This window comes from Bos taurus, chromosome 10 (assembly GCF_002263795.3).
Source record: "Bos taurus isolate L1 Dominette 01449 registration number 42190680 breed Hereford chromosome 10, ARS-UCD2.0, whole genome shotgun sequence".
In the NCBI taxonomy this organism is placed as follows: domain Eukaryota; kingdom Metazoa; phylum Chordata; class Mammalia; order Artiodactyla; family Bovidae; genus Bos; species Bos taurus.
The window spans coordinates 62,141,573-62,157,192 of record NC_037337.1 but is presented as its reverse complement, the minus strand read 5'-3'; the positions used below and the strand labels follow the sequence as shown (position 1 = coordinate 62,157,192).

Here is a 15,620-nt window from a genome sequence, read left to right as displayed (position 1 = left end):
GGTTGGGAAGATCCCTTGGAGAAGGCAATGGCAACCCACTCCAGTATTCTTGCCTGGAGAATCCCATGGACAGAGGAGCCTGGCAAGCTCCTCACAAAAGAGTCAGACACAATTTAGTGATTCAGCAACAACAGCAACAGTACTAAAATGAGGAAGGTGAGAATGGATATTAAAGGACAATAAATAATCTCTACCACACATGAAAAAAAATAGAAAACACAGGTTTTACCACAACAAATTTGCAATCAACTTTGGAAGACTAGAAATATTTGCAAGTTATCAGGGGAGATATATGTACATATATATATATGAAACTGAATGCATTGTCCAAGTAGATTATGAAATAAAAATAAAGAAGAAATAATTACATTAGGAACAATATTTGCAATGAAGAAACTTTTAAGCAGTAAGTAAAAGCAAAAGCTGGTTACTGACAACAATCAGGAAAGGTAAGGGTATTCCAGGCAGAGAAGACAAAAGGACAGACAGGCAAGGGAAAATTGTGGGAACAGGAAGGAGTCTCTCATGATTCAAGTGGAGAAGCCCTGATAGGCTGAGCATCCTTACAAAGTTAGGAGAAAGGCTGTTGAAGGGGCCTGAATGAGAGATGTTCACCCTATAATATAACTCCATAAAAGTGGGGACTTTGCCTTTGGTTTTGTTCAGTGCTGTGTCCTTGGAGCTAGCAAAGCTCCCATAAATATTTATTGAGTCAATGAACAAAGGCATTCACATTTGTTATATTAAGGACTACAATGCCATGATAAATTCTTCAGCAGAGATGGAACATAAAAATGAGTATGCTGAGGCTCAGAAAAATTAAGTAACTTCATAATGAAGTAAGTAAGTAGTGCTGCTTAACAAAATTTAACTGGATGTTGAGCTTCTGGTTTCTTAGATTTGGAAAAATATCAGAGGTCACAGATTTAAATTTTGGTAAACTGTAAGAACACAAAGACTATTGTGCTTTCTTTCACCTAAGTTCTTATTATTTGTTGATTAGCAGTCAGTTCAACTCAGCCAACACTTGTTACTTATACCAGGCATCAAAGATGTGAAGAAGAGCTTGCTTGATCCTTCTCAAGCATGCAGTTTGGATAAGACCATGGCAGGAAAAATGGATCAAACAGGTCAGCTTTTGTTAGAGTTAGGAAAGGAACTGGAAAGGATGCTTTTTCTTTCTTTCTTTCTTTTTTTTTACTATGATCTACATCACTTCATGGCAAATAGATGGGCAAACAGTGGAAACAGTGTCAGACTTTATTTTTTTGGGCTCCAAAATCACTGCAGATGGTGACTGCAGCCATGAAGTTAAAAGATGCTTACTCCTTGGAAGAAAAGTTATGACCAACCTAGATAGCATATTCAAAAGCAGAGACATTACTTTGCCAACAAAGGTCCATCTAGTCAAGGCTATTGTTTTTCCTGTGGTCATGTATGGATGTGAGAGTTGGACTGTGAAGAAAGCTGAGCACTGAAGAATTGATGCTTTTGAACTGTGGTGTTGGAGAAGACTGTTGAGAGTCCCTTGGACTGTAAGGAGATCCAACCAGTCCATTCTAAAGGAGATCAGCCCTGGGATTTCTTTGGAAGGAATGATGCTAAAGCTGAAACTCCAGTATTTTGGCCACCTCATGTGAAGAGTTGACTCACTGGAAAAGACTGTGATGCTGGGAGGGATTGGGGGCAGGAGGAGAAGGGGTCGACGACAGAGGATGAGATGGCTGGATGGCATCACTGACTCGATGGACGTGAGTCTGAGTGAACTCCGGGAGTTGGTGATGGACAGGGAGGCCTGGCGTGCTGCAATTCATGGGGTCGCAAAGAGTCGGACACGGCTGAGCGACTAAACTGAACTGAACTGTAAGGAAATACTATATATCACAACCAAGTGCCTACGTATAAAAATTTCTTCTAAACAGTTCAACACTTTATTACAAATGATGTCCTCTGATGTTTTCACATCAGTTCTATTCTACTGTATTGTTTTCATGCTAGTTGCAACCTACTGAATTGATTCCATGTTGAAGCTCAGATTTAGCCATTGGGGTTAAAATGGAAGAAGGACATCAGAGGGGAGATGTCTAGTGGGTAACTACATTAACCTATAATTAAAAATAAATTTAAAAAAAAGAGAGAGAGAAAAAGCTAAGGGACTGTGGAACCCAAAAGAAAGGAAATCAAGAGATGATGATGCATTGAGATAATTAACATGATCAGAAGCCAGAGGGGTCAAGCATGTTAAGGACTAAAAGATGACCACATGCTGGGATGTGGCAACCAAAGTTCTGGACTTATAGATAATAATTGTTTCTGAGAGTGAAACTAGAGCATAATAAATTCAGTTCAAGTTAGTAAACATGTTATTTGCACATTGTGGGGATATGCAAGACACCACCTCTGCTCACAACCTCAGAATCCTTCTCAAGATTCCAAGGGTCTTCAGGCTGATAGGGACAGCTAATTAGAACTGGCACAAGGGGATGCTATACAAGGTTCCCATCCTGAACCTTCTACTTGTTAACACACTATTGATGGTCTGTAAATATGTGTGTGGGAGAAGATTTTCAAGGTACACAGATCTAATCAGGAGAGTTAAGATGCAGTTTCAGAGATGAAAGATTAGGATATGGTTGACACGCAACCAGCAGCAACCTGGTAAGACTGCTTGTACTGTGTCCCAAGGGGGAAAAAATATGATATTTAATGTAAAAAGGTGAAGGAAGGTGAGATTTTGTGCTACTGCTTGAAGGATGGAAATAAACATTTGGAATGAAATCTAAGAATCTAAGTCTCGTCCTGACTAGAGGAAAAGTAGCCAGAACAGGCAGTGTGAGTATGTGACCAGACATTAAGATATTGGCATCCCGACTTATATCACATCAAGTTTGACCCTCAAGTAACTCCTAAATAAGGAAAATTTGAGCTTGTAGCACGTCTACAGCTACATGGAAATTTTGTCTTATGTGTAGAGTGGGGTAGATGCTTGCTAAGTCACTTCAGTCGTGTCCCACTCTTTGTGACCCTATGGATTGTAGCCCACCAGTATCTCTGTCCATGGGATTCTCCAGGCAAGGATGCTGGAGTGGGTTGCCATGCTCTCCTCCAGGGGATCTTTGTGTTTTAGGTATAACACTTCTGTTCATCTTCATACCTCTTTTCCTTTTATATATTTCCTTTCTTCCCACTTACATAAATTTTTCAATTTTCACTGAGAGCTCAAGAAATCCTTCATCACTGAAAGAAAATTTGAAACATACTATGAATGGATATTGAGTGAGGTTCATTTCAGCCATGGTTGCCCTCTTTTTCCCTCTGTGTGCTACTCAGTGCACACATTCTCTTTTGGAGACAGTAGCTTTAAATGAAGAGGTTGTATATATCAGACAAATCCTGTGCACAGATATTCCTACAAGAGTGGGAAGAAATGAATGACTACAGAATGGCTCCACAGGGCTGGCTTACTTCCCTGTGGGGACAGATTTACTTGGTTTAATTAACATTTCCAGCTGTCAGGTTGAGTCTGCATTCGTCATGAGTTGATTTTTCTGATGGATTTGATCAGCAGATTTAAGTTAATGAAACACAGAACTCAGACTTTGACTGCATTGATTGCTCACTTGTATCGATGAGTCTCATGTCCTCTGGAGAGGGAACTGATGCCTACTGGGATGGTGCTTTCCTCAGTTCAGTATTTACTGACTTCTACTCTATGCCAGCACTGTCTTATAGGTAATGAATACATTGAAATCTCTACTTAATAATCCCTGTTAAGTTGAACTCTATTATAGAGAAGTTATGCTGCTTGGAAATTGATTATGATACGATTCAACCCCCAAAATAGGATATAAAATGGTATATTATATATGATGTGAGCTCAGCTCAGTGAATTTATATACATTTATGGGCAAAAGAAAAGCCCATTTTCTGGTATAAGCTTAAATTTGCCTCTTTCTTTATGCTTGCCTATGGAAATTAAATATCTCTCATTGCAGTTATTCCTGAACTAGATTTCAAATGAGGAGTTTGAGGGATTGGCGAATGTAGCAGATCATCCTTTTTGCTCAGTCAAAAGTGATCTTTTAAAGCTAAGCTTAGTACAGCAGCAGCAAGCTTAGTACAAAACAAATACACACAGAGATATATTGCCAATGACCAGATATGTTACATTGATATGTTACCCCACCCCCTCAGTACTCTATGGTCCATACATCTGCATGAAATTCACAGGAGATTAAGGGGAGGGACAGAAAGAGGTATTAGTGAGTGAACTAACTAGCCTACTTTTCTGTAAAAACTTCCTCCTGGTCAGTTACAGTTCTCTTCTGTTCAGCACAAAGTTCCACAGATTTCTTTATTCACTCTAAACACCTTGTCTTTGTCCAAAAAGAACTGGAGCTCAGCTCTGCCATTTGCTTGATTTTTTTCTCTTTACAACTTGCCCCAGGAAGGGTAGCCTAAAATTTTGAAAATACAGAACTAACTCCAAGTGATATCTGTTTCTTATTCCACTCTATCTCCTTGTTCCTCTACATTATTTTTTCAAAGGATCCCCAAGATGCCATCCCCAAAGGAACCATGCTGGCCATCTTCATCACCACTGTCGCCTACTTAGGAGTCGCCATTTGCGTGGGTAAGTTATGTTGTCTCTGGTGTCAGAATGCCAGAATTACAAGGGATCCAGTTGCTTTTCATGTCAAGTTTTATGTTTCATGGCTTTCCATGGAACGTAAGTTGAAAATTTTTTAATAGACAACAATTTTAATTCCCTTGTTGGGTCCTCTAGGAGTTTGAATGCAATTAAGGTGTAACCACAGGTGTCTCTGGTACTTCCTTGGTGGCTCAGATGGTAAAGCGTCTGCCTACAATGCAGGAAACCTGGGTTCAATCCCTGGGTCAGGAAGATCTCTTGGAGTAGGAAACGGCAACCCACTCCAGTATTCTTGCCTGAAAAATCCCATGGATAGAGGAGCCTGGTAGGCTACAGTCCATGCGGTTGCAAAGAGTCAGACACGACTGAGCAACTTTACTTTCACTTTCATTCTACCTGAACACAAAAGCGAATTTTTTGCTGCTGTAGGTAATAATTCCACTGCCAGGGAAGCCACCACTTCTAGCAACCTCCTCCCCTGCCTTTAGGAGGCAGGTGAGGGACAGAATACGAATCCAAAACAGAACAAGACAAACAAAAAAACAACCATGACAAAACCCTTAGAAAAGTATGAAAGATATAGAATGAATGACTGTGACTCCTCCTTGCACTGCTGTCCCTAATGTGGAAATGTCACCGTCACCAACTGGCAGGCAATCAGAACGAGACCCAGCTGCCAGCAGTGTGGGCGGCCAGCCCCCACATTGCTCAGTGAGCAGAAAATATGTGAATTTGCCTGCTGTTCTTAAACTGACTTTTGTTCCACCTGCTGCCTGCAGCCACACCTCCTCCTGGTTGGGGGTCACCTCCGGCTTGTGCCATTACTGGAGAGGAAGGAATGTGAAACATTCAGAGAAGAAAATTTTTCTGTGCACACCTATGAATACAGCCCCAGGCTGGACCACTGTGGAATCCCATCTGGCCATTTAAAAGGGGACATTCTGGTTGTCCTCTGCTTACTAGAAAGGAAATTGAGATAGTACATATGTTCTGAGTTGGATTCTTTGGGGAAAAAAAAGCAAAACAATTAACTTAGATTCTTTCTTCTCTCACTGCCTCTTATTTCCAGAAATTGGATAATGTTGTTAACTCTATTGTGACATTGCCAAGTTTAGTTACAAATCAAGGGATATTATTCCAATGCTTTAGGAAATCAATACTTTTTAAATGACATTGAAATTACCTAAATTTCACAAATGGTTTTTCTTTCTCCTACAAAGTAAAAAGGAAGGGATAAATAAAGGTATAGGCCTGACTTCAGAGATTCTTCTCATTTATTGGTTTCTGATGGGTAGAAAAACATGTGCTTCTATATTTTTCTCAGGATAAGAAAAGGATATTCATGAGGTCCCTGGCCTGTCATTAGTGCAAATAATAGCTCATGGCTTCATGGGAATTTGGGGAGTTTGATTATGCAGAAGTGAAACCACAAGATTTTTAAAAGTCAGCTCAGCATAAATGAACAGTGCAAAGAGGTAAAATCTGGACTGGATAGTTTTGCTTAGTAACCAACCAACACTCGCAATTTCAAGTATCTAAGTAGAGGTTGGTAGGCCACTTCTCAGGGCTATATAGAAAGGGTTCCTGCACTGATCATTTTAAATGACTCTTTCAACTAAAGGATTCAGTAAGTTTTAAGTCTTTCCTTGATTCAAAGGGTATAAATTCAAAGAGTATGAACTCTATAATTGAGAGTTCCCATTAATATCTATTACTGGAATGTCTCTTAAAATAACTAGCAAGGAATGAGAACTCATCTGGCTGGAGACTGAAAAGCAAAATGAACAGTTTCATTGATTGGCATTTAGTTTGTAAAGTATTTACCCTTAAAGTAGTTCAGAAAAATTTATATATATATTTCACAGCTATATTCATATCTCAATAATCCTGTCAAATACATAATGGCAGAGAATACAGTTAGTAAAATTCAGAAGAAAAATCAGTAATTAAAATATATATGTCAAGAATCTTTAAAATGCACACAACTCCATTTTGAGGAATCTCTCCTAAAGAAATACTTCGAATTACAGAAGAAAAATTGTATGCACAAAGATGTTCATAGGATGTTTGTTATAGAAAATAACAGAAATTAACTCAAAGGTACAAAAATAATACACTGAGATAAATACTTGATATAGCAGTTTGACCATGAATAGTACCTGGGAAGGGCTTCCCATGTGGCTCTAGTGGTAAAGGAGAGATAAGAACAGACTGGATCCCTGGGTCAGGAAGATCCCCTGGAGGAGGATACAGCAACCCACTCCGTATTCTTGGAGAATTCTGGAGAATGCCACGGACAGAGGAGCCTGGTGGGCTACAGTCCATGGGGTCGTACAGAGTCAGACATGACTGAAGGGACTTAGCATGCATGCACACATTACCTAGGAAATCTTAACATTTTATCCCCAAATAGTTTCTGTATCATTTAAACCATTGAAATTTTATAAAAAGTAAAATTATAATGGTTTAAGAAATTATACAAAGAATACCATTAGTTGAAAATAAGAGCTCAGCTCTCTTAATTACTAGTATTCAATAATGTCATCCCTTGGTTCTCTCACAGATGAGGAAATAAATCCTTCTATCTGAAAAGCTCCCAATCAGTAGCATTAACCTGGAAATCTGAATTGAATAAATATTACGTGCAAAGAAAGCACTGCTATGTGTACTTCCAAAAGGAAAGAAGTCTCAATCCCAAGCGTCTTACAGAGGCAGGCAGAAAGCTAGGACTTTAACCACCCAAGGACACCTTAGAGATAGGGGCTGCTCCCAGGCCTCAGAGGATGGGAACTTTCAGGTGTCACATCAGAGGAAATATTGACCATGAAGACAGGATAGGTCAAATTAAACTAAGTATGTTTTCAGAAGAAAAACGTGTGTGCATGCTCAGTCGTGTCTGACCCTTTGTGACCCTATGGACTGTTAGCCCACCAGGTTCCTCTGACCATGGAATTTTCCAGGCAACAGTACTGGAGTGGGTTGCCATTTCCTCCTCCAGCAGATCTTCCCAACCCAGGGTCAAACCCACATCTCCTGAGTCTCCTGCATTGCAGGAAGATTCTTTTCTGCTTGAGTCTTTGGGGGATATCTGAACCCTTCAAGTAAAGAAATGACAGACCTTGTTGTTTTCCCAGGGGCTTGTGTGGTCCGAGATGCCACTGGGAGCGTGAATGACACCATCATTTCTGGGATGAACTGCAATGGTTCAGCAGCCTGTGGGTTAGGCTACGACTTCTCAAGATGTCGACATGAACCATGTCAGTATGGGCTGATGAACAATTTCCAGGTTTGAACTTCAAAAATTAATAACGTTTACTGCTATTGCTTCCATTTTTTAGAACATCATGTGTAATGAAACTTCTGACTCTCCAACAGATTGGTTATCGACTGATTCTAATTCAGCAAGGAATAATTTGTATGGGAGGAAAGGGATTCCTATAGGCATTCATTATGTGGTTACACTCACTGTGGTGGTGAGAGAACAGGCAGTTGTATGAATTGCATCACCCAGGGAAAGATTACTGCCCGCCATTATGCATCTTCCAATCAATCGTGTAAGATTTCCTGGTGGGCAGATGGAGAGACTTCGATTAGTTAGCACTTGGAACACATTTCATGCCTGGGCTTCACTCAGGAAAAGCCTCTGTGATGGTCCTGGAGTGTGTGGAGGACAAGGCCAAGGGGGGAATTGTGAGTGGCAGAAGGGGAAAAAGAGTGAGGGGGAAAGGAACCAGGGAAGTTGGCGAGACTATGGAACTTAAAACATATTAATTTGCCTGAATGATTGGGGAGCAGAAGGAGAAGCAAATTTGTTGTGAAGGCTTCATTCATCTATTTTAATAACCAACAAAGAGAAATTAACTCAGCTGAAGTCATTATTACAAACATGACTTAAATTGATAGAATCTCATCATGTCTCAGACCTAAACTTATGTTTAATGAGCACAGGAAAAGCAAAGATTTGAAAAGCTTCTATGTGCAGGAAGAACAAGAAAGGCTAATGCCTTTTAAAAAGATTGGTAAACAGCTGAGTCCCTCCCCAGACTTTATTAAAATACCACTTTCTGCTGGATAGAATTTCCCGTTGACCAAGAAACAGATGCCCAGAAAGGACAGAGGGGAAAAATATAAAAATTCTTGAAATAATTTCCTTGTTTATTCTTTCCAGTATCTTCTGGACATATTGTGGTGAGCATTTGTTCCTTTTATCCAAAAACAGCAACAACAAAGGCATTTCCATTTTGAAAAAAACAACTATTAAGAACTCAGAATGAAGCAGGGGGGAAAACATCTGATTAGAAGCAATTAGCTTACGAAAGAGATTCGAAACCCCAGAAAGTGGAAAGGGAAGCATTTGCATTAAAATTTGGCTCAAATTTTTGTTTTAACTCTGTTGGATGAGTCTCCTTACTTGAACCTCTCTCCTCAAGGTCATGAGCATGGTGTCAGGGTTTGGCCCCCTCATCACTGCTGGGATCTTTTCTGCAACACTCTCCTCGGCCCTGGCCTCCCTCGTCAGCGCGCCCAAAGTGTTCCAGGTGACATAGGCATAAGAGCACGTGCTTTCCCTCCCCCTGAGATATCTGCTCTCACCGGTGATCATTTTCCATCATTTTCTGAAACAGTTTAATGTTTGCATCTGGCTCCGACGCTATGTCTGCCACATAGTCGAGATCGATTCAAATAATATAAAGAATGATAAACTGCAGTGTTAACTTGTGTTCATATTGTGTATCACTTTGTCTTTTCCCCAAATCTTCTTGTTTGAATAGCCCAGGGAAAATGAGTCTGCATAGATATAAATGACGAATTTCTCCTCTTTTCCATTAGGCTCTGTGCAAGGACAACATCTACAAAGCTCTGCAGTTCTTTGCAAAGGGATATGGGAAGAACAATGAGCCCCTTAGAGGATACTTTCTCACTTTTGTTATAGCCATGGCGTTCATTCTTATTGGTTTGTAGTTTTCTTATTCTTACTGAAAGCCAACAAATTCTTCCGATTACTCATAGGGTTTTCCTGTGACCTTGAGAAAGTATCTGTTGTATGTCTAATACTGCATTTGGGAATATTGCAATCTAAGAAGGAAATGAGAAATCCTTGTGTGTGGAGGGCCTTGGAGGACTTGAGGTGGGCTTCAGACTTTAATCTCTTCTTTGAATCTGAATGTTGGAAATCCATCCAACCAAATGCAACTGACTCCTTCCTCTGACCTGCCTGATACTGTCTAATCCCACATTGCCTCCAGCTGCCACCTGTCCTTACATCTTCTGGCCACCAGCAGGAGAGCTGAAATGTCTATTCTCAAAATGTGGTCTGCTGACCACAAAATGTGGTCACCTGTGGATCTGGAAAATTGTGGATTGGTCACACCCAATCCCATAGCTAGAATCTCTGGTGATAAAGAATCCTAATTTTTACAAGTTCCCAAAATTCATAGACCACTAATATTTGAGAACCACTTACCTTGGCTCTTTCTCCCTAAGCAATATAGAAACAGCTACATAATCTCAAAGAGACACACACCTCAAAGTTAGCCTGCACATTCCTTACTCCTCCTTAAGGTACCACCATTGCAGGTGAGCAGATGGCAAGGATGACAGTAACTATGCATAGACAGGCAGAGTCAGATTCAGCAGTAGTGCTGAACAACGAGGGCTTCTCCTCATCCCATAAACTCAGGAAGTGACTATAATTCACACATCCTCATAAGATTTCCACAAGGTTGAAGAGGGGAACATATGACTCTCCATGTCTACACATAATCACTTTTTGGTTAATTTTTTTTTAAATCTATGTTTGTTAGATTTTTTAAAAATGAAAAAGTAATTATGTGTATATATGTTTCAATTATAATTTAAACTTTAAGACTTCAATTATTGTCCTAGACTTCAGTTAAGTGATCAAATAGCCCCAGATTTTAAAAATCGTATACATTAAATAATAGTCTTAAATGTCACTCTTTCAGAACCCAGTAGCTTAGCTTCATGGTGCCAGCTTTGCGACAGCTATTTTTGCCTACATTCTTGCTGGCATCCATGTTCTACAGTCACACCCAGCTTCCACCTGCATCTTCTTCACTGAAGGTGATAGCTGTCTGATCTTCAGATAAATGAGAACATCTCTAAATTATTTTTTATATCATAGAGTAAACATCCCAGCTAGGATTTAACCATACTGGATATTTACCTAGTGAGGTAAAACTTTTTTTCAGCAAACCTTCAGAGGTAAAACTCTCTAGAGATATAGACAAGTAGGAATGACTAACAAAAATTCTGAAAGTCAGAGAGAGCAAGCTGGGTATATGCAGAGATATATCCTGTTAGATGGTTCTGATGTACAGGTATTTAACTAACCTGTCACCCTGTAGAACATTTTGATTCTATGCATGCTCAGTCACTAAGTCGTATCCAACTCTTTTCAACCCCATGGACTGTAGCCCACCAGGCTCCTCTGTCCATGCGATTTCCCAGGCAAGAATACCGGTGTGGGTTGCCATTTTCTTCTCCAATGGATCTTCCTGACCCAGGGATCAAACCCACATCTCCTGCATTGGCAGGCGGATTCTTTAATACTGAAGCACTTAAGAAACCCTTTGATGGTATACAAAGCAGATAAAGAGCCCTGGATTTGGTACCTCTGCAATAGCTACAGGGAATTTTGTCATCTGGTTTCCAAACTTTCTATCCACTTCCACTTGAATTTTCTGTGGGTAGAGATCTTGATTGTCTATTTTATTGGTGAGTTTTCTTGTTTCTTACTTTACAGAAACTTTGGCTGAAAATACATTTCAAATGAGTGCAGACCCAAAGAAAAATCACAACCTTCTTAAACTTTGACAGATGCTAGCTATGGTTTCAATTTCCAAATAAAGTCAAACTTCCAGACTGTAACAGCTGTTCAGCCCCTGGTCTCATCACTCATATGTACATACTCAATTCTGCTTCCTTCACAGCGGAACTGAACACCATCGCTCCCATCATCTCCAATTTTTTCCTGGCCTCATATGCACTTATTAATTTCTCCTGCTTTCATGCCTCTTATGCCAAATCTCCAGGTAAGTTGACTTTTCAAAACTAAAATAAACCAAAGCAAACCACTTCGTTCGTCTCAACAAGATGAAATAAGTCAGTGAAAACCACTGAATCTCTGTTTATATGTTTCCTTATATCCTAGTGGGCAGTGTAATTCACTTTCTTTTGGTGAGTTGGGGGGCGACTTCTGAAATAGAAAAAGAATCATTTGAGCAACGGCCTTTTTGACCAACCGTAAAGTCAATTTTCTCCTGCGGCAATAAATTATTCATTGCAAGAGAAACCACATTTATTGCAGCAGTAGAAAAACACCACTGTTTATTTCCAGGGTGAAAGTGACCACAGAAGTGGAATGAATGTATATATTTGAAACTTTCTTACTGTCAATTTGTTTTCTGCCCACGGTGCAGAAGAGAAGGATGAGTAGTTCCCATAATTACCTGCTGAGTGCAGTCAGTGCCGATTCACACTGAAGCTGGTGACACCCCTGCACCCCTCAGACTGTTGTTTAAAGTGGTGCGAAATTTCACACCAAAGAGCCTCCCCCTATCTTTGTCACCTCTCACCTCTTCTCTGCTTCCACTGGCCATTCGAATTTTTTCGCCTTTCCATCAGAAGAGAGTAGAAAATTCTTCACTACCAGGACTTTTGTTAAGGATATAAACACATCTTCACGTTTTAGGGTATGCCAGGAACTCAAACCTCCTTAGGAAAACCTCCTGCCAAAATACAGATGGAAGGGGAGCCTTCATCTACTCAAGGCCACTAGGCTCCAGAAGATTACAGAAGAATTTTTGTTTCTGTTTTGTTGCCTTGTTTTAAGCAGAGAACAGGAGGTTCTAGTCAGTGAAGATGACAGATCCCAGAAATGTGTGCTTCCATGCCATGTTGTGTTCCTTTTTTAAAAACACAGTGAAGTAATAGAAGTTGGCAGGGGTAAGAATGGAAAGGAATGAGGAAAGAGGAAGCGGGAAAAGGGGAAGCCTAGAAAAGCACAGAGATAACATGGATACCAAACCCAAAAGATGACTCTCTCTTTCTCCTTCCCTCTCTTTCTCCTCTCTCTTTCTCTCTCTGACACACAAACACCCACACACAGACAGAGAAAAATAAATGCATTTCCAGTGATGTTCTTGTAGTGTGATTTCCATCTTGTGGCCATTTTGGAAATTGCTTCTGAAGAAAGAAAGCTCTGTTGTATTTTGGCAACTCCAAATTTAAAAATATACTTTGTGTGTGAGTGTGGACACTCAGTAGTGTTCAACTCTTTGCAATCCCATGAACCATAGCCCGCAAGGCTTCTCTGTCCTTGAGATTTCCCAGGCAAGAATACTGGAGTGAGTTGCCATTTCCTTCTCCAGGGGATCTTCTCGACTCAGGGATCAAACCTGCATCTCCCGCGTCTTCTCCACTGGCAGGCGGATTCTTTACCCACAGACCAAATGTGCCCTTCAAGTCAGCTTCTTTACCCTGATTGTACTGTCTCCCAGCTTCTTTCAATTCAGGGAACTAATAGAACACAGTAACCCCCCATGCATGTATGAAAATATTTCTCACTGTATATTTTCATTGCAAAATGTATGATATATTAGTGTATCAGGTTTAAAAAGCCATTGCAGAAAAATGTTTCCCTCTTTTGCCATAGATTATTATTTCTGAAAGGGCAAGCATGATCCTCTTAGGGTAAAAGAAGAGCTAGCATGAAGTAGCGGATGATATTTGATGGCTGCTCTGCCTTCTCCGCAGGAAAAAGCCCGTTATCTTAACCTCCTCTTTCTTGAGCCACTAAGGTGTCCCCCTGCCCTGCTGTTCCCCACTCTTTCCATCTCTCCTGCCTCCTTTCAATTCTTGATGACATGGATACCAGATGCTTAGGGTTTCGTTGTTTGGGAAGAAATCCTGGCATGTAGGAAGTGTAGAGGAACCACAAGTGACATATTTCCTACATTTCACAGCATTACTTTTTGGTGTGATTACATCTTCATAAGCCAGGGACCAAGACACAGAAAACTAATAACAGAGTTAGGAACTTGACCTAAAAGTTCTAATTTTTTATGCTAGGGGAAAAAAAAACCATGTTACCTATAGTCTAAAACTACACAGTGGTATGATGGTATAGTGCGGAAATTTTTCTTGTGCACATAGATTTTTTTTTTAATTTCAGGATGGAGACCTGCATATGGTATTTACAACATGTGGGTGTCTCTCTTTGGAGCCGTTTTGTGCTGTGCGGTCATGTTTGTCATCAACTGGTGGGCAGCTGTCATCACCTACGTCATTGAGTTCTTCCTCTATATATACGTGACTTACAAGAAGCCAGGTAGGATAAGAAGGACTGTACAGAGAGGGTCTCCTAAGCACTCTCTAACTATCCATTCACTCAACACATGTTTATGTGGCACCTCCTGTGTTTAGGTGGGCCATGTGTATGGCAGATATTAATAATATAATGTAATATGATAATACAATAGTTACCCTTGTTGAACACCTATTGTATACTGTGTACCATTTAATTCTCACAATAGTGCTGTATGTTAGGTATTATTGGTCACATTTCAGAGATGAAGAAACTTGAGTTCAAAGAAGTGATCACTCACTGAGGTGACCATCAGGATGTGAAGCAGCTGATATTTTAATGGGAGTGTTTTGATACCAAACCCCATAAGCTTTCCACTGATATAGTCCTTCTATATCTGATAAATGATAATCCCTGTCCTCAAGAAGCACAGACTCACATATAAGCAATTAACTATATAACAGTATAGCAAGAACCGTGAGAGTGACATGAACAAGTTACTGAGGAAAGGAGAGGAAGTGACTAACCGTGATTATTGTTAGTCTAAATCAAGTCTGACTCCTTGCCACCCCATAGCCTGTAGCCCACCTGGCTCTTCTGTCCATGGAATTATCCAGGAAGGAATACTGGCGTGGGTAGCCATTTCCTTCTCCAGGGCATATTCCCAACCCAGAGTCTCCTGCATTGCATACAGATTCTTTACCACCAGGGAAGCTCTAACTGTGATTAGCGTTGTCCAAGAAAACTTCCCCGGTTCATGGCTTCTATTCCCAGGGTCAGTCACTCAGTAAGTACTTATAAATATCTGTTGAATGAACAAATACTCTACTTTAAAAAAAAAAAAAAAGGGCAAGAGACTAGGGGTTGGTTAATCAGATGGAGCCAGGGATGGCTACTGTAAGCAGAAGAAAAGAGTGTGAGTAAAGTTAGGAAGCGTGCAAGTATCAGGCATATTTAAGGATTGCCAAGGCTTATGAACAGAGAGACCTGGTGGGCTACAGTCCATGGGGTTGCAAAGAGTCAGACACAACTGAGTGACTAAGTGCAGCATACACCAAGGCCGTTAGCATGATGGAGTCCTCAGGTGATGAGAAGGGGCCTGAGGTGAGCCTTGGAAGGTGAGTAGGTCGGGCCAGGTAAACAAGACACCTAAATGTCATGCTAAAGAATCTGGAGCAGCAAGAAGGTGCTGTTGATCATTCAGTTGGATCTGGACTTCAGATGTTATCTTTAGACCCAGTGAAAGGGATTGACACTTAGAGAGGCTAGAGATTAAGGAGTACAGTATTCGGCAGTCCAGTCTCAGGGGCCAGACAGGCCCTCGGCCACCCTCACATGCTCCTGACCCTTCCTACACAAGTATAATAGAAAAGAGAAGGTAGTAACTATTTTGAAGAGCTTGGTTTTGTTGTTTTTCTTTATTACTGTATGGTATTTGTAATACAGGTATGGTGGTGGTGGTTTAGTCACTAAGTCATGTCCGACTCTTGCAACACCATGGACTGTAGCCTGCGAGGCTCCTCTGTCCATGGGATTCTCCAGGCAAGAATACTGGAGTGGGTTGCCATTTCTTTCTCTGCTAAATGGGGCTTAGTGGTATCAACCTCAATGGGCCATGAAGGGACTCAAGAGAGACAAAGA

At 40.6% G+C, this 15,620-nt stretch overlaps 1 protein-coding gene across 4 annotated transcripts in view; it reads left to right on the top strand.

Moving 5' to 3' along the window:
- Nucleotides 1–15,620, top strand: part of SLC12A1 (solute carrier family 12 member 1) — an 88,045-nt gene that overhangs the window by 25,309 nt on the left and 47,116 nt on the right. For all 4 annotated transcript variants that reach the window (XM_005211900.4, XM_002690936.6, XM_005211899.4 and 1 more), the window contains 6 exons: nucleotides 4,549–4,633; nucleotides 7,786–7,937; nucleotides 9,082–9,189; nucleotides 9,482–9,605; nucleotides 11,605–11,706; nucleotides 13,848–14,003. In XM_005211900.4, coding sequence (XP_005211957.2) covers nucleotides 4,549–4,633; nucleotides 7,786–7,937; nucleotides 9,082–9,189; nucleotides 9,482–9,605; nucleotides 11,605–11,706; nucleotides 13,848–14,003 — 727 coding nt within the window. The remainder of the gene's footprint in view (nucleotides 1–4,548; nucleotides 4,634–7,785; nucleotides 7,938–9,081; nucleotides 9,190–9,481; nucleotides 9,606–11,604; nucleotides 11,707–13,847; nucleotides 14,004–15,620) is intronic.